Here is a 19,897-nt window from a genome sequence, read left to right on the forward strand (position 1 = left end):
GGTGGAAATTTTCTTTGGATCAAGGATCAACAGGATGCACTTCACTGATGTTCTCTGTGTGTTGGATGCCACCCAGTGGAATTTTGGTGTTCCATCTTGCTTTTTAAAGACAGTAGCTTTCGCAAGGCTGCTTTAAAATTTTACAGCTATGAAAAACAAGGACTAAAAAACTAGGTTCATGCACAAGGGGACACATTAGGGCAGAGTGGACAAGGCAGCCTGAATTCAGGTACCTCCTCACATCTGTGTGGTTGAAACTGCCACCTTAATTGCTGACAGAATCTTTGAAGAGTTCAAGTTAGTTCACATTTTAGCTTTGAATAAAATGTTTCTAAGAATTTAAGTGAATTTTTGTTTTAAACTTTAAAATGTGTTTGTTTGTTTTGCACTCTAAATTAGTGGATGGATAAATGAAGAGTTATTTCTGGGAGTATACTTGTATATGAGTCTCAGTAGTTAATTTTTCTTCTGGTACTTCCACTGTGCCGGTGTTTGATAACTGAAAACATAAAAGCACACGATTCTACCTTATTTGTCTTTTAACATGCTAAAATTATTCTTTATCAGATACCTTCCTGCTGCTAGCAGATTTTTCTTATTTAGAAATGTTGGTGGGAACAAACTGAAATTTTTTGAATTGATGGCTAGTGCTAATTCAGATACCAGCTTTCACAAAGAGACACAGATGACTGTGATGGGGGTAAAATCAAATTTATATAGATTTTATGAAGTAATGCAATATTTAAGGACTTTTAAACTTGCAACTGTAGCCTGCTATTGCTTTTAATATGCACTGATATATGAACCACATATATAAGTTTACTTTATGCTTTTTTGTTTGGTTGGTTTTTTTAGGTTAAAATGGGTTTACTGGTAGACTTGACCAACACCACTAGATTCTACGATAGGAATGATATAGAGAAAGAGGGGATTAAATATATAAAGCTCCAGTGTAAAGGGTAAGTTGTCTGTACTTTGTTAATATTTAGCTTTTAATTTGAAGGATCACACTGAAATAATTCATCTTTTTTCTCTTCCTTTTCCCCCAGCTGTCTCCTAACATCTGCTTTGCTGTGTTTTTTAGGCATGGTGAGTGCCCTACACCTGAGAATACAGAAACATTTATCCGTGTATGTGAACACTTCAGTGATAAGAATCCCTCAGAGCTTATAGGTATGTCTTCTTATAGCCATCTTAAATCTAACATTTTACTGTTAATTTCTTTCATATTTACTCATAACTGCAGTCAGGTTGTGGAAGGACTGGGAGATTATTCCCTAGTAATTCCTTAGATTCTATGATTTTTCTCAAAAAAGTTACACAAGTATGTGATATGAAAAATGAGGAACTGCTCAATGAGAAGGGGTGACATCAGTCATCAGCAATATTTTGGCACTTGCACCAGAATTGAACCCTTTACATTTTTAATAGCAGAAATTGTTAACCTGGTTTGTTTATCACTAGATGGTGCTGTTGCCTTGAGAGAAAAAAAAAATTTCCAATGCATTTGACTCTTCCCCTCTCACTGGGGGATGAATTCAGTAAAATAGAGGCTGAAGACTTAAAGCTTTTTTTTCTTACATTGAAAAGATAAGTAATTCAAGGTGATTATACTGTAGTATAGTTTTCTTTTTGTAGGTTGTTTTTTTTTTTTAATGAATAAGTGGTCTTAGCATGGTAATAGCAAATTTGAAATAGAATTGTGGTTTATTGGCACCTCTTTCAAGTTTGGGTAAGGTAATCTGGCTGTGTTTGTTTTGTATGCCTGGTGGTGTGAAATGAACTTAAGGCTTGTTGAATCCACTAAAACCAGAATTATTGGATTTGATTGTGTTGTCTCTGATAAGCATTTGAGCAGTCATAACAAAATATTTTGAATCTTATCTGTATTAGCCATATTTCAGTTGCATTAAAGTTAGTGCTCTTGAGTTGGGATAAACTGAGATATCCTATGCTTTTGTTGCTAATAATTTGCAGAAAGAATACAATATATTTCTTTTTAGGCTTATGTGCCTTACGTGATGGGAAGGGAGATAACTCTAAAGTTACTCATGAAGGTAGAAGGATTCAAAAATACACTTGAGAAACTAAAGTATATTTGCTAAAACTACTTGCAAATGATTATGCTCTTTTCTTGTCTTGTTTAGGTGTCCATTGCACACATGGTTTCAATAGAACTGGTTTTCTGATCTGTGCCTTTTTGGTTGAGAAGTTGGACTGGAGGTAACTTTGAATGTTAATTCTTAGGGATTTGTGGAGAGTGACCAAAGGATCTTCTTAAGTATGTTTCACTCATTGTCCTGACAGCTGTCCTAATGAATTCACTGTTTAAAACTGCCTACTGATCTTGAGCAAAGGACCTGTATTAACATTACTCATATTATCCCTTTGTAGCTTAGCCTGTCTCTGTCAAGCTTTACAGGTCCCATAGGTCAAAATTGAGCTCTACCTGCTGTGTGTGGGTTTTTCTTGTATTGTGTCTCTTCCCCATGACATGTCCCACAGTTTGAGTAAGAATATAGAGTTTGGAGATGTCTGAAAGATTATTTCTCTTACTTTTTTTCATGTAGGTTTGCATGTACGCTCTTTTGGTTTCTTGAGTTCTGGAGAGATCAGCTAGAGCAGCAGCAGAGTGATATAGTCACCTCTGAAGGGTCAGGGGGAGACAGAGTCCTTGTTTCCAGCTTGTTGTTTGACTAAAGTCTACATCATGCTTCTGCACAGACTCACCTGTTGGTTTTGTGACTTAAAAATGCTCTTCATAAAGAGTAGCGGTCTTTTTCAAATGACATTAGTGTGAAAAAGAATTTGTATGCTTTTTATCTAACAACTTAAAAGCAGGATGTAATAATTAGAATCAGAACTGGTCCTTTGTTCTGAAGAGAAAATGCACTTGAATCTATTTGAAACTCCAACTTCTGTGCAGCCTCTCTTTATTTTCAAACCTCTGTGGGAAAAGCCATAAAACTTAACAGCCATATCTTTTTTTTTCTTTTTTTTTCTTCATTCAGCTAGTTAATTGTATCAAGTCTGTTCATCTCCGTCCAATTATTTGAACAGAACACCCAGATATCACTTGGTAGGGAAAAATGTCCACAGCAAAAGGATGGGTTTTGGCAAGGTGGTAGTTAATGCTAAGCGTTGTATCAAGATAAATCCAATTTGCTGTATCATTCTTTAAAATAAGGCCCTATTACTTGCTGATGAGGAAATAAGATTTTCCTGATGGAAAAATCCATCTATATTCATTCCTTAAGCATATGATCTAGGACTGCTGCTGCTGTGTTGTGAATACTGAGATATATTTTGCAGTTAGTTTAAAGAAACGTCATCCAGACTGAAAGCTCTGCAGCTAGTGATCAGAAACCTTACTTGATTCTCTTTTTCACAACTCATTTTTCCCAAAGACTGTTACGTTTCTAGAACATGCAAAATATATTTTCTTTCAGCTGGGTTTCTGTGCTTGAAATCTGTGCTGCCTCTTTTGGCTTTCATTGCCACCTATTTCAGAGTGGTGTAGGGTTCTAATATTATCCAAGACAAATTTGAGTGTCTTTCAGGCCCCATGTATTGTGCTTTGTTTTGGCCTTTCAATGGCATTGGTTACAGAAGATGTGAAACAATTTAAGAAAGATACCAAAATACAAATGTCTGGTGAGGATGAAATTAGGAGTCTTAGAAAACAGAATGAGGAAGGAAGATCCTTCTAAATAACTCAGTTTCTTAAACTGTCTTTTCTGAGATCTGATGACTGACCATCTGATAATCTCACTCCTGAAAATGTTTTGTTTTCCACTCTTACCAAAGATCAGAAAACATAAACAAACATACTGGTTCTGAGGAAGTGGTTCTTTGCCTCAGAAAGTTCTCAGGCTCCTTCCTATACTGTACATGTCAGACAAAAAATGCCTTTTGTATTTAAATTCTTTTTTCCATTGTAGGTATATATTTTCTTTGTTCCAGTAGCAGGCTATTCTCTTATCTGAAAAAAAGCTATTTTCATAGCATGCAATATGTGCTTTTGTTTCAGCTTTAAGCTATGGGCTTATCAAGGAGCTTTATGGGGGCATGTACCTTTTGTGATTTCTCATCTCTTTTTATTTAGTGAGATTTCTAAACATTGGTCTACGGAGCATTACTAAATTGAAGACAGAATTATGTCCAGTGCTTTCTGTTCAACATTTTCATAGGATCTATGAAAATAGCCACAATAAAACCCTTGTGCTGTGCTCACTGTTACATAGTTGGCAGTGCTTCCCAGCTGGGTAGTGAAGGTGCATAACTGTTAGTTTTGGGTTTTTTTTTTTTCTTTTTTTTTTTGTGATCCAGCCTCCAGTTTATTAAAGCACTTAAGATTAAGTGTTAGCTGCATAGTAAAAAGGCTTCTGAATTACAGGTTTTTATGAGAAACTTCCAGAAGGAGAAGTAATTTCAAAAGATTAGGATGCTTTTTCTCAGTATGAGGCAAAACCTCTAGTGAAAGGAAAGATAATTCACGGGGGGGGAAATGTAGCTGAATTTGAATTCTAACACTTTAGTTTTTCTTCATTGAGTTTGCTTGTCTTTCTCTTTGGTCTCTTTTGTCTTCATTCAATCCTTAAGTACTTACCTATGTGTCACCCATTCCTTTTCTGTAGCAATAATAAAAGTTTTACCTGGGTGACCAGCAGACCACTGTTAGCTATCATAAGGAGATGAAGCAGTGCAAGCTACAGTTGCTTCTGAAAACATACACAGTGCTTGCATAATTAGGCAGACTCTTGTGCAAGAGTCACTGTTGCCAGGCATGATACTTCAAATATAAGGAATGTTTTTACAATTAAGCAGTTTGGAATTTTTTTAAAAATTCTTAGTCCCAATGAATCTTATGTTTGGTAAGGCATAGCATAACTAAAACATGTAAATTAAGCATCCGGAGTAATTTTCAATTTTTATTTGACAGTATTGAGGCTGCTGTGGCTACTTTTGCTCAGGCTAGACCACCAGGTATTTATAAAGGTGACTATTTGAAGGAATTATTTCGTCGTTATGGAGATGAAGATGATGCACCGTCACCACCTGAGCTACCAGAATGGTGCTTTGATGAAGATGAAGAGGAGGAGGATGATAATGGCAAAACGGGAGGCCAGGAATCAGAACCTGGATCATCAAGCTCTTCCTTTGGCAAGAGGAGAAAAGAACGTCTAAAACTGGTATTTTTGATTAAGAACTTTAGATTCTAATTTTAAACTTAATTTAATATACAGATATTCATCGGTTACTATGTAATACACACGAGTGTTAATGCTTTTGCAAATGAGGACTGGTGGTATTGTCTTGAGCAGGTAAAACCAGAGAGATTCATTGCAAACTCTGTTTCCTTTATGAACCTTGAACTTTAATATTCAACACCTCAACTATTGCAGTTGTAACAATGACTTTGTTTTTCTAATGCACTTTTTTTTTCTTAAGCTTGAGTTGAGACAATGAAGTGCTTTTTAATTTTTCACCCTGTGTTTAGAGGTGAAATATTATGGAAGAAGTGTGTAAACTGTTTTTTTTTTTAATTTTTGTAGCCATGTGGATGATATTCAGCATTCTTTCAATTCAGTGCTCATTTTGGTGAATATTCTTACTTGTGAAAATTTTATAAGATTGAGAATTGGATTAGCAAAAGGCAAGATGAGCTTAAAAACCCCAGGGCAGGTGTGAAATTATATTTTGTTCGAAGCTGTTTAAATTGTTAATGATAAGAGACAAGACTTATCACTTACTCTGGTTGTTTTGACATAAGTCTGCATAATTCTGATGAAATAAGTTACTGTAGTTACTATAGTGTGGAACTAATACTTAAGTATAAAGAATATACATGAATTGTCTGGAGAGTAATGGCTCAGTTTTCTCCAAATTACTACCTTTTTTTTTCACTTGCAGATTAATTAAGGGAGACTATTGCTAAGTGCAAAAATAGATTCAGTTCTTGCATAATACGGAATTATTTCACTTGTTTGCTGAGGTGTGTTTGTTTGCAAACACTTGGAAATCCTTATATGAATTATGCTGCGAAAATGCTTTTTGTTGTTACTGCAGCTGTTCAGTTTACAGATGGAGTGTGGAAGAAATTAGCCTGAAAGGAATGTGAAATCTCATCTGAAGAAGCAAGATGAACTTTGAAAACTTTAAAATAATCCATCAGCTGAAATAAAAAATTGCCTACACTGTAAAAAATCCATAGTAGAAATACATTCATGATATGGCTGCTACCTCCATTAGCCTTGCAGTAAAACACTGATATCTAAAAAAATTTCTTTGGGATGATACCTCAAAACTATTTGTTTTGACTTGCCTTTTGATGTATTAGTGACTGAGGTGTGATGGTGAGGTCCAATGTTGGCCTTTTTTCAGCAAGTATAAAACTAAACTGGTCTGTTTAACAGGAATCACGATACTGGCTTCCCAGGCTTTTTCGTATCTGCCCACATAGTTTTTTGAAAGCTGGAAGCTAAATTATACGAATAAGCATATTAATAACTAAAAGTTAGTTATGAGTTAGATAATTTTTGAAAGAAATAATCACCTAGTTAATATGCATATTCGTATAATTTAGTTTTGCAGCTCTGGAGGAACATTCTTTGACACGAAGAGGAGGAACGGGGAGAATTCTTTACCATGGTTCTTGGCTGGCAGATTGGACTGCTTCTTAACTGAGTAGAGATGGATACAATCTCTTTGTGATTCCTTGTAAATATGCGACCTACAGGGGGAATGATTATCAGGTAAATACCTCTTGCTCAGATTTTCTTAATTTACTGTCTGAAGGGCTAATTTTTCAGCGTTACAGCTGATTTCCTGTGGCAGATGTTCTCAGCATTCTAATACAACTCATCCTCTAAACACCTAGGGGTAGACAGTGTCAAACTAGAGGTGGTTGGTGTGATAAAGATGTTCTGAAATGTTTTCATTTTGATCCAAATCTTTATGTAGGTAGAAGAAAAGCTTAGGGGTAGAGGAGGAAATGAATAGTCAGAAGCAACTGCTGAGCTGGCCTGCAAAGTGCAGTTAGCAATCTGTCCTGGTTGTGAGAAACTTTACTGCAGTGTCTTTCTCCAAAACTTCCATATTTTAGTGTCAAAAAGTCTTGACAGCCTTTTTTTAATATGCTATGGAAAGTATAGGAACAGTTAGAACATAATGCCATTACAGTTTCTTTTGTCATTGTGTGAGTGCAGTTGACAGCAGCAGTAGTTGCTACGAGGGTGATGTGACCCTGGGACAGGTTGCCCAGAGAAGCTGTGGCTGCCCCATCCCTGGAGGGGTTCAAGGCCAGGCTGGATGGGGCTTTGAGCAACCTGGTCTGGTGGGAGGTGTCCCTGCCCAGGGCAGGGGGTTGGAACCTGATGATCTTTAAGGTCCCTTCCAACCCAAACCATTCCATGATTCTATAGTTTCAGGTGCTACCCAGGAAATCCAAACATGTTTTGACTTTGTCAGTGTCAGCCAAAATGATTGTAGCATCGAAGCAACATTGCAAGTTGACACTTAGAATCTCACTTTAGGGAAAAAAATCTTAAGGAGAAAAACACTTGATTTTGCAAATAGGACAAAAAGTTATAATTCTGAGCCAGAACCTTCAAACTTTTCATGGGTCAACCGGATCTTTTACTATTTATTAAGGAGTGCCATCTGTTCTAGTCCGATGTAAGCTGCGTATTTCACAGGCAGTACAGGGTGTAATAAGTAGTGCTTCTAAAATGGGTGGTTACATCTCCAACAATCTGGAAGAGATTGTAGCTGTTAATGATTTTCTTCATGACTTGGAGTGCGTGTGCCTTGCGGTCATCTGCAAGACAGAGAGAAACCACTAAACCCCATGGTTGACATAGCGAGGAAAGTTATTATTTAACTATCCAAGTCCTTTGATTCTAACTGTTAGTAACTTTGTTTTTCTCTGTGTGATGTACTACTTTTCCCCAGAGTTTAACCCCTATACTTATTATTCTGCCTATGGGCATCTCTTGATGGATATGGCAAAAACACTATTTTCTGATTTTGCAGCAGCATTTTATATACATGAATACTGGTGTCATTTCCTTTCAGCCTTCTCTTTTTCCACATTAAATGCCAATTTGTTCACTTTTTCTTTACAGTCCATATTTTTTATACTCCTGACCATTCTTGTAATTCTTTTCATTCTCTCACGTTGGCCCATGTTTTTCTGAGACTGCGGTGCCCATAATTGAACTCCACCCTCCTGTTGAAGCCATCCTAGTGGTTAATAGGAAGGAATTAATTTCAGATATCTTGAGGCTAATACTTCTGTTTATGTATCTCAATATAATTGCCTTTTACAAGACAGAATAATACTAATTCAGCTTTTGGTCTCTTGCTGCCTCCCTATCTTTTTTCTCTAATTATCTACCAGTGTGTGTTTATATAATTGCTTATTCCTTATTAAGAGTAAGTAGAACTTTGTTTATACTGAATGCACAGTGTTTTTTTCCTGCCCATTCTTAAGGATAACACTGAATTCTGAAGCTACCATCACAGTCTGTATCCCTGATACTAAATTCACAGATGTAGCAAAGAAAAGAATATGCTATGAGGAACTTTAGGAAAAATAAATTAATTCTCTCACACCTAAACCAGACCCTGCAGATCCTCCTCAATATATTCTTCCATTTTGTTAGTGAAACATAAACTCCTCTGAACCTGGTTTTGAAGCAGGATTCTCTTCTTTTATAGAAGTTATATCTACCCCATGTTTTTTGTGTTCCTCTCTGAGAACAAGACAAGCAAATGAAAGACAAGCCAGGACAAAAGCCAGCATCAAAAGATTTGGTATTTCCTTCTTCTCCCAATGCTGTGAAGGCTGTTTCACCCCCAAACCCAAACGATAAGTTGAACGCTGTTTCTACTGAGTGTCAGTCAGTGTGATTTCCTACATCTTTTTTTGCTTTTAAATCCCTGGAGGCAATTCTTGTGATGATCCTGTATTTCTAGGTAGTAAATCTGAGCTGATCAGTGTAACTCCCTGGCTCTCCCTCCCTCTCTTTTAGAAGATGCAGACTCCTCTCTCTACCTGATACATTTTCGGGATGTTTCTTACCCTCTGGAAGGCAGTCTCTGAGCATATTGGCACTCTATCAAGTCTGAGTGGTTGAAGGTGGCTATTGCCCAAGCCTGGTGGTAGTCACCAGGGTCAGAGAGGTGTGTGGCTGAGGTCGTTTCCACCCACCCACTCCTCCAGATGGTGTTTAGGATCTGAACCAACACATGATGATACACGTTGCTGCTTTTCCTTCAGCTGAAGTGATGGGTGGAGGGATATAGTGGCAAGTGAGGAGAGCTGGATTAGTACAGGTGGTGTGAAAGGTTGTGCAGGGCATGGATCTATGGGTTTATAACTCCTGGCTTGGTAGCAGTGCTACCTGGAGGACCTGGGATAACCTCCTTTTCACCCTGTGTCCTCAACACTTTCCTCTGTTTCTGGTTCTCCCTTGTCCTCTACTTCTTTCAACTTGACAGCCTTACAGAAAGGGGTTATAAGGTGCCTAATCAGGGGAATGGAAAAGCCTGTATGAAAACACAAAAGCTTGGCTTGTTTGTCAAATTATAAGCTGTACTTCTTTCCTTAAGTCTTTCAAAATTGCCCCCCACCCATCATATATATATATATGTATGTATTTACATGCATCAAGCACATACTGCCTGTGCAAGAGCACCTGTTGTGTTTGGTCAGGTGTTTAAAATCAATAAACAATTAAAAGCTGTTACAAGAAACTAGCAAACAAAGCGAAGTTACTAGAACTAAATACAGATGTATAATGTCTATGTTATGAGAAGCTGATGTTTTTTACTTTTGAATAATTCATCCTAACTTTTTACCTTCCTTACCATATGGAGAATTTTCTAGATTGCTTAAAATTATATGAAGCGTGAAAGCAGCATGCAGATGATTTTGGTTTGTAGGGAAACTTGACTGTACTACACGCTCTGACATTAGTGGCTCCAAAACCAGATAATCTGCAAGAGAGCCTTTCGAATGGCAGGCACCAGTTTGGTGTTTAGGACTTTTTCTTTTCTGGAAGTTCTTTCCTGTTACAGGATCAGGATGATATGGGGTTTGAAGGGACCTTCAGAGATCATCGAGTCTAACCCCGCTGCCAAAGCAGGGTCATCCAGAACATGTTGGACAGGAGTGCATCCAGGTGGGTTTGGAATGTCTCCAGAGGAGACTCCACCGCCTCTCTGGGCAGCTTCTTCCAGGGCTCTGCCACCCTCAAAGTAAAGAAGTTTTTCCTCATGTTCAGGCAGAATTTCTGGTGTTCCAGCTTGTGCCTGTTGCCCTTTGTCCTGTCACCCGGCACCACTAAGAAGAGTCTGGCCCCATCCTCTTGACATCTACCCTTTAGATATTAATCACATTGATGAAGTCCCCTCTCAGTCTTCTCTTCTCCAGGCTAAACAGCCCTCAGTCTCTCAAACTTTCCTCGTAGGAGAGATGCTTCATTCCCTTGATGATCTTTGTAGCCACCGCTGGACTCTCTCCAGTAGTTTCATGTCCTTCTTGAACTGGACCCAGTACTCCAATTCTGTCTTTTGCTTCAATCTTAGCAGTTGTGCTGCCATTACACTCTGCCATTATTCTGAGAAGCAGAGCACAACCATCTTCCTTGATTTCATGGTGCTCTTGAGAGCTGACTCAAAATTCAGACCCCGAGCTGGCCAGGTGTGTGTAGCTGTCTGCCTCCCTCGCCCCGTCACCTGGCTGCTCTTGTGCCTGCTGGTGCCCACATACATAATATGGGATAAGTGACACGCTGAAAGGCTGTGGAGCTTAAGGTAATTAAGGTTATGAAGTAGCTGATTTCCTCAGGATGTTCTGTTCTCAGAATACGATTTGGTGATGCAGCTGAGCCAATCTTAACCAAACGCAGGCTGTGCTGAAAACTGCGGTCCTGCTTTCCCTGCGCTCCTTGTGTTCCTTCTGCTTCCCTTGTGCTGGCACCACTGCTGACTCATCCTATGGCCAGCTAGTTTAGGATACTAATTTGGCAGAAGATTACTAATTTGTGATGTTATTTTTGCCAGCTAAGTTCCTAGACTTGCTGAGGGGTAGAACAGATGAGCGCCATGGCGTGTGGAAAGGGAAGGGAGGAGGAGGAGGAGGCTCCTCTCATCACTGGCATGCAGCTAGATTTGTTAAGGCAAGCTTCAAGCATTTTTAGAGAACAGATATGAAATACTTGTGTTTCCATTTGCAGGATTCCTAGTCCGACAGGTGGAAACTTCATACTTTGATCTCTTTAGTGTGCATTGAGAATTTATTTGAGATGCTGTTGAAATAAGTCTAGGATCCCTGTAGATGTCTTCAGTGATGTCGCTTTGTAGAACTGGTGGCTTTATTGGGTTCTGTTGTGCAGAATTTGTTTTTATTTCACTTGGCATCAAACTTTTTCTGGAATCCACAAGTTATTTTAGTGTTCTTTTTTAAGTATTCTTTTATTGATGTCTCCTTAGGCTTTTCTGTGCCATCCAGGATAGCACCTCCACTTTAGCAACCTGGTTTAGATTGAGAATGAAATTATGCAAGTATATTTTTACACAAGTATTTTGTTACAAACCAGCTGTTGAATGTTTTCTCTTTTGTTAAGAAGTCTGTCCTAGATCAACTGAGAACCCTTTAAGTTTGCTGCTGCATAAGTGCCTTCATTCTTTCAGTTGTTTTCCCTACAGTGTAAGTTTAACCTTTGAGACATATAACATGGTAGATCCATGTAATTGAACTTCTTGTACTGGAATTGCCATCTCAGTCTGATAAAATTAACATTTAATTGAAAACATGCATCTCAAAAGTTTGAAGGGAGAAAAATATAACTTAATGTCTTCGTCTGCTGAGATTTTTGTTTAAAAAAATCCGAAACCAAACCAACAAAAACCCCATGTCTAAAGATGATTTCCAGTGACTTAAGTTCATTAATTACCAAGCTACGTGTATTTTTCTCATGTTAGATCTCTGCTCCTAGTGAGCAGCTCTCATTTCCATGAATCAAGGAACGCATGGAATTGTTGGTCTAAAAATACTATTTATGTATTTAAAAAAAATATTTAACATTTCATAGGTTAATTTTGTCCTTAGTTCCCAGTTTACTTATTTTGAGGCCATACTTTTTGACACACCTAAAAGTGATGTCACAAATGCTTCTGCTGGAGAGTGTTTTGGGACCTTTAATGAACAGTGATTTGCTCCAGGCTTACAGTACTGTTCAGGTTCAGAATCTCATCCACAAAGGGATTCTTACTCTGCCTTATTATTATATAAAGTTTTGTGTACTAAGGATGATTAATTTGATCCCTGCAAATTCCATATGTGACCAGTTCACTGTTAAATACTTGATACTAGCATAATTTGTTTTAAATAAAAACATTTTAGTTACAAATGAAAAATAGTGAGTCAGACTGATGCTGTAGCTTGACATAGGAACTTTTCTTGAGAGTATTAGCTAAAAGGTACCTATCCCTTACTATTTACCTCCTTTAATTTTTTTTTTTTAATTATTTTTGTTTTTTTCAGTTCCTGGGTTCATAGTAAGGCTTACCAGTGAGTTTACTGGCAAAGTATTTGCCAGAGAATCTTTAAGGAATATTTAAGCTCGTGAAGGTCAAGTGTTGTAAAACCAGCTTTAATCTTGTATTGACATGTTCTGATCTGATTTTTGAAGGCTTAAATGCTAATTTTTAATATATTTTTTTTTTTATTTAGGGTGCAATTTTCTTGGAAGGAATAACAGTTAAATGTGTGACCCAGGTGACAACGCAACCAAAGTTAGGAGGAATACAGCAAAAATGTCAGCAGTTCTGTGGATGGGAAGGGTATGTGAACATTTAGAACTTGTTTATTTATACTGTCTAGAAATAAGTGTTACATTTCTAGTTTCTCAGAAGGAAACAGCGCGTTGTAAAAACAAAAAAAGGTGACTAGTTTTGGATGGATTGTTTAGAACAAAAAGCAAGCCTCACATTCAGCAGTGAAACAGATGAGTCTTGCATTGTACTGTGAAATGGAATGATCAACTGCTGATATGAAGAACACAAGGCTCTAAAACTGTTTTTCCATTGAGATGACAAAACATTTTTCAGGTTAATTATTGCCGTGCAAATACCAGGCATAGTCTAGGCCAGGTATTTGTGTAAAATTTAGTGCTTGCTCAAGCAATAGACTTATTTATACAGCTGCTGTTACCCTTGAGGTATAATACTCATTTTGATAGCCAACTTGGATTTCTGTCCAATGCTAATGAGAATGTTGGTGTTAGTGTCTCAGATTCTGAAGTCCTCCTTTCCAAAGCTGATGATCCAGGGAGTTGCTCATGGTGCTTCCTAACTTGCCGATGCTCATAGTTTTTCTAGTGCTTATAATTTTGATTTCAAATATCTCTTCCTCCAGACTTAAAACATAATTTAGTGTTTTGTCTTAAACAAATATCCTTGTTCTTGCTAGACAAGCATTTGGTTCCTCTTGCAAAATACCTTCTCGGAGAAGATGTTCTAACTCAAAGTAAACCTTGCAGCAAGTCTGGTACAAGGTGTGACTTCAGTCTAATGAGTGTGACTATTTATTGCAAAACATTAATAAACATGGGGTTTTTTGGTGGGTTTTTTTAGGTCTGGATTCCCTGGAGCACAGCCCGTTTCCATGGACAAGCAAAATATTAAATTTTTGGAGCAAAAGCCATACAAAGTTAGCTGGAAAGCAGACGGCACCCGGTAAGTTCATTTTAAATGAAAAAGGAACACTGGGTAAATTGGGTAGAGCGCTTGCATTTTCTGAGGAAAGTGGATTTGCTTGTACAAAAGACAAAGCAATTCTAATAAAAAAACTGAACTGACTCCAGAGATTATTTTTTTTTGCTATTGTGGTACCCAACATTTGCTGAAGTTTGTTTTTAGCAGCTGTTTGGTGGACTGACTCTTAAACGTACGCAGTTTTATTCTTCTCCGTGACCCTTGCTTGTCAGCCAAGACCTGCCACCAAGGTCTTAGAATCATCTTAGATAACAGTAAGAGTTTGTTAAGCTGAAGAATTTGTTTATAAAAGCTAAATTTAAACTTCTAGTTGATCTCTCAGAAGCTGGCTAGAAATTTCATAGGTTTTTTGATTTATTTGTACTGAGATCCTTTATTCAAATTTGTAGTTCAGGTCAGCCAGAGAGTCAATGGTTTCATCTTCCCCAGCCACCTCTCTTACATTCTTTGTAGGGGTGACTTCTTTTTTTTAATAACAGACTATAACCTGATGGGGTTGGTGTGTTGAACCTCTTCAGTGGTGTTTTTTCTGATTTGAAATACATCCTTGTATTTAATTTCTCTAGTATTTTCTCATTAGCATTTCAAAGTGGGAAAAATGCTGTACATCATCAAATACAGAATGATAACACACTTTTCTCTGATTGTGACTGGTTATAGATTGCTCTCAACTGTATGAAACTCAGTTGTTGAAATGTGCATCTGGTATCATCAGGTATCCTTTGGTTACTTCTTCATCTTGTATGAAAAAGCCATGTCACTCAGGGTCTTTTGTCTCTACACCCAGCAGCTTGGATTGAGGTATAGAAAGTATTTGCTATTCACATTGAAATAAAACCCCAAGTGCCCAGTTTCCTTGTACTTTTGTAAAGAGGTACTATGGCTCTTCATAGAAACACATCATTCTTGAGTAAAATTCCAGACCTCCGAAATCATGCTTATTTTCATAGGATTGAGTATTTTTAGGTTTTATTTAGGTTGTTACATTTGTGACATTACAAGCATTTTCTTGAGGTTTTGAAATCATCATCAATGGGGATTGATGCTCTGACCTGCTGTTTTTCTTTAGTATTTCTGGTTTTAATACCAAAATCAAGAATCCCAGATACTAATGGAACTGGTTTTAATCTATTCTACTCATAGCATTCAGGTCTCAATCTTCCTTTTTGTTGTGGGCATTATGTTAGGTAATTAATAACGTAATTTCTTACATCAGAGTCAATAGTGTCTCAGTAGCAGGAAGAACTTGAATTGTGTGACACATCTCATTAATTTCAAGAGCTTGATATTTCTTTCTAAAAGATGTTCTTAACTTACAGAAGTATTTAAGCAATTAAATTCTGCGCTGAGTGCAATGACTTCAGGTTTTACTCACTTAGAGCAAATTAATAAATTTTAACCTGCTTTGACTTGATCAGAAAAAGCACAATTACCATGAATGTACACGGGGCAAGAGGAGGGCTGTTGTGCTCATCTGTGCATAGTGCTTTAGACTAACAAGAAAGTTCAGTGTCCTACACGCATATGAGTTAGAAGGCATCAGTTGTGTGGATGAGAAGTGTGCTTTCAAAAAGAGGAGGTAAGAATTGTTTTCAGACTGGTGAAGTTAAGATACCTGTTTTGTGTATAGACGTGGGCAGAAGCAGCATTCCTCCCTTCCATATGCTGAGATAACAAAGTAAAGTTTTGATACTAAGTCAACAATCGGCGTAGGCTGTCATCTTCAGTTTCTCCTGCCTTCTTTGTTGTGTTAGGCTTGCTGTCTTTAGTAATAGAATGGAATAGCCTAGGTAATAAACAACCTGGGAACTGGATGTCTTATGAGAATTGCCAAGTGGCTCCACATGGAGTCAGTCGGGATCACAGAATCACAGAACCACAGAATCTTCTAGGTTGGAAGGGACCTTAAAGATCATCTTGTCCAACCGTCAACCTGACTGACAACAATAGACACCCACACAACAAACAAGGAGCATTATCACTAAACCATACCTCCCAGCACTACATCAACCCATCTTTTGAACACCTCCAGGGATGGTGCCTCAACCACCTCCCTGGGCAGCCCATTCCAATGCCTGATAACCTTTTCAGTGAAAAAATTTTTCCTAATATCCAGCCTGAACCTCCCCTGGTGTAACTTGAGGCCATTTCCTCTTGTCCTGTCGCCTGTGACTTGAGAGAAGAGACCGGCCCCCACCTCTCTACACCTTCCTTTCAGGGAGTTGGAGAGAGCAATAAGGTCTCCCCTCAGCCTCCTCTTCTCCAGGCTGAATAACCCGAGTTCCCTCAGCCTCTCCTCATAAGGCTTATTCTCCAGACCCCTCACCGGCTTTGTCGATCCAGCACAATCCAGCCAGACTAAGCTGTCTCCTATAACAAAGGTGTCTCTCATCCGTGGAGTTTGTGCTTCAAGCTTTTCTCAGCTTGGGCAGAGGGTGGTGTGAAAATACAGAGGATGGCTTGCACTGTCCAAACATTAAGAAATGGGTGGGAATATTTGGCTTATTAACACTGTCTGCCCGTATGCACAAGCACTCTGGTGACGTGGTGCGGGTGTTCCCAGTTTGTGAGGTTACAGAACCACGGTGTTGGGAGATCCAGGCTTATTCTCAGAGCAATGCAGCACGTTCAGAAGCTGCTGAGCCTACACAGGTAACCTCAGCCAACTTAAACTGACCATCCAAAGAGCCAGATGGGAGTCTTTGCATTCATTATACTTTTATTCCACAGTCTAGTTGTATTGCCCTTGGACTTGACTTGTAAAACTATGAAAAGATGTTTACAAAGTATTAATGTCCTGTGCAGTGCAGATATTGGTCATCCTTGCCTTTTTTTTCCACAGCTTAGCCCTTCAGGAAGCCTTTGTTTTAGGGATTGGTTTACACTGGTATTTCAGTATGTATTAAAGATGGTTTATGGAAATGTTTTCATATCATGTAAACCTATTGCTTGAAGAAATAGTAATAGCAGAAAAAAAATCTGTTTTTAAGATGATCTCTTTAGAGAAAGCCATTTGATATTCAAGGAAGAAAATTGCTGCTTCTGCAGGGTCTGTAGTGTGCGTTGCCTCTGAAGAATAATCTGTTCAAACCCATGGGCTGTTCGCTCATACAGACTGGTGTGTCTTAGAACAAATGTTAAGATGCTGTTAAAATCACAATTAGTGCTATTCTATAGGGTTGTGAGCTATTTTTCCACATTTCTTTCTTTGTTTTCTCAGTATGAAGAGTCTATCTTTGACGTATTGCATGTTATTCATTAGGAAAATTGAAATTTTATGGAATATTCTTATTTTCTTACTCAGATGTACAGGATGTATATATATTGAATACTACTGAGTAGTAGTGCACCTGGAAGACTGCCTTTTGTGCAAGAAATGAAAGTGCACATGTAGTTTCTTATAGGAATTTTCAGTATTTTGGGCATTCTATCCTGTGCTTTTTAGAGTTTTAGAATGGTGACAAAACAGAATGGATGAAGAATAAAACTGAGGGAACTAAATAGCTCTCTTAAATATTCTCAAAACATAATAACTTGCAGTTGATTGTGGAGATACACAGACTGATAGGTATATTAAGAGAAGAAAATGGTGCTACAAAGATGCAGTGTTAATGAAATTCAGCTGAAGGAATGTTGCGGAAGAGAGATTAAAGATGAAAACCTGAGCTATTATTTGGACATTTAGGGGCTGTGCACGATAGCTGCCCTAATCAACAATGAAAAATGACTATGGCAGTTTTTACATTGGACGTGCTTCTAATTATTTTGTTGTTCTCCAACGATCCAGACTCCATATGCAATTAAACAGATTTTCATTAATTATTCTGAATGCTTGTGTTGACAGGCGTGACCTTACTGAATTTAGTATTAAGACATCAGTTAGTGGAAATCCATTTATGGATCCCATGCTTACTTTATCCGGAGATGAAACTGCTGTCATCAAATATCTCTGAAGCTATTCTGTTAAGTGTGGTTTAGATGCAGCAGTCTAGGATTTGCCTATTACATTATTATTTGGCTGGAATACCTTTTGTTCTGTTTTTTTCTCTCTCTGCTTAAAAAGGCTCTGCTGTTTCATCGACCTGATTGGACTTAGAGAAAAGCAGATGCTCAGCTCATAACTTTATATGATACTTTCTCACATAAATAAAACTCTCATCTCGGTTAATAGCAATATTTGCTCAACTGAGCCCAACTTCTTAAATTTCACTCTTGTTAAATATCTGCATTTTATTTCTGCAACAGTAGTTTTCTCTAGAGGTTTCATGACTGAAGCCTTTATTTGTAGATTGTCTTAACTGACATGGAGTGCCAGTAATTCATTGAGGACTTTTACTTTTCTCCCAAGGCATTTGCTGTTCCTAGATTTCAGCTGGGGCTGAACTTTCACCCTCCTGCTTTAACAGCTGGGTTGTTGGTGGGGTTTTTGGTGGTTTGTTTTTCAGTGGTAGAACAGTGCATGTTTTCTTGTTCTCTTAGTATTGTTTTATTTTTCTGTCCATAATTAAAAAAAAAAAAAGAGAAAGTATTTCCCTAAATGAAAGAGCATTATTTATCATCTTACATTGACTAAATAATATGAAATTGATTAGTTAAATTATTTGACAGTGATTCTGTGAAATATTTTGAGGAAACTTACTGGAGTAGTATCTTACACACTTTTGTAAATGTGTGGGTTCTGAGTCTGGTTTGGGTCAAAACTCATCCCTCTCCACTCTCCTGGAGCCCTGAGTTCAAAATCTTTTGACTATACAAAATACTACTGCAAACAAATACTGCTTCCCTCCTGTTTGTGTCCTGCCTGTGTAAAGACTCATACATTTGCATCTCAGGTCTAGACAAATGACCTTTAAATTAAATGAGCTTTGAAGCTCACTTACCATTGGCCCTCTTTGGAAAAGTATTTCCTTTGTGCCAGCTGTTTGTGTGTGGAATTACATCCAACTCATTCTGTTTTGTGGGGAAAAAACACCTCTACAGTCATACTGCTTTAAATTATTATTATAATAAATTAAATCACTCAAGTCTGCAGCTATTCTGACTGGTTTGGTGTGAATTCTGTATATTTATTGGAACAGTTGTCAAACCTCTGGTGTTTTGAAAATAATTTTAATGCTAATCTATTCATAAGGCACAAAAATCCGAAGGGCAAATTTCCCACTTCTAAAATCATGCCTTTTGGCTTTGTTGAGATGAAATATGTGTTGTGTGTTAACCATAGCTAGGAGCTACGGATGGCTTTACAAATGTCTCCAATTGTGTGGTCCTGTGTTTGCCATCCTTGTTCCTCTCTGAATAAGGTAGTTGTGTCAGTGTGACCTGGGCACATTGGATGGCTCTGTATCATCAACTTGCTGCTGTAAAGTGATTAACCCAGGTGGTGAGCGGCTTGCTCTATCCCTTGATATGTATCTCATTAATACTGTTTGTAGCAGATGTTTGTTCTAATGAGTGGAGCTGAATGTTCATGCAGGAGTAGGGTTGGTAAAGTAATGAGGCACCAGTTTTTTTAAAAAAAAAAGGCTGTTACCACTAAGAATAATAAAGGAGCTTTACAATGTCTGTGGAATAATTCAAATTAATACAATCAAACAGGACTAGGTTTTATAATGGTAAAATGTGACCTGAACTAAATGCAAGCTATTAAGGGGTGTAAGTTATTTTCCTACATTTGAATTGAGTACCTTTTTATTTTTCACATCTGTACGCATGCAGGGTTAGTAAAAAATGATAAATACGGTCATAATACTATGGCTGTGCCAATTATGGTAAGGCAGCTATTTAAAAAGATGCAGAACAGTTAGTTCTTGCCAAAGGCTATTATATTTGAAAAATATTCATGCAAATTTGATGGCTTGCAGATACCTAAATGCGAACAAGTAGATACAGAATGTAAAGTAGCTCTTTGAAAATTGCTGCTAATTGTCTAAAAGGTGCTTGTATCAAAATAGTTAGGAACATCTCTGAAGTGAGTTATTTTTTTCATGATTAGCAAATTACATTTTAGAGAAAAGGCCTGTTGCCTAAATAATTCTCATTTTCTTAGCATCATAATGCAAAATTAAAATAGTAAAGCTACATTTAACTTTGTGATAAAACCGCTGGTCAAATT

At 37.6% G+C, this 19,897-nt stretch overlaps 1 protein-coding gene across 1 annotated transcript in view; it reads left to right on the plus strand.

The window, feature by feature from the left end:
• RNGTT (RNA guanylyltransferase and 5'-phosphatase) overlaps nucleotides 1-19,897 on the plus strand; it is a 170,988-nt gene that overhangs the window by 7,704 nt on the left and 143,387 nt on the right. Inside the window, exons 3-8 of the mRNA XM_014964560.1 lie at nucleotides 856-959; nucleotides 1,085-1,173; nucleotides 2,148-2,223; nucleotides 4,943-5,192; nucleotides 12,743-12,852; nucleotides 13,645-13,746. Coding sequence (XP_014820046.1) covers nucleotides 856-959; nucleotides 1,085-1,173; nucleotides 2,148-2,223; nucleotides 4,943-5,192; nucleotides 12,743-12,852; nucleotides 13,645-13,746 — 731 coding nt within the window. The remainder of the gene's footprint in view (nucleotides 1-855; nucleotides 960-1,084; nucleotides 1,174-2,147; nucleotides 2,224-4,942; nucleotides 5,193-12,742; nucleotides 12,853-13,644; nucleotides 13,747-19,897) is intronic.

This window comes from Calidris pugnax, unplaced genomic scaffold (assembly GCF_001431845.1).
Source record: "Calidris pugnax isolate Ruff unplaced genomic scaffold, ASM143184v1 scaffold219, whole genome shotgun sequence".
NCBI lineage: Eukaryota > Metazoa > Chordata > Aves > Charadriiformes > Scolopacidae > Calidris > Calidris pugnax.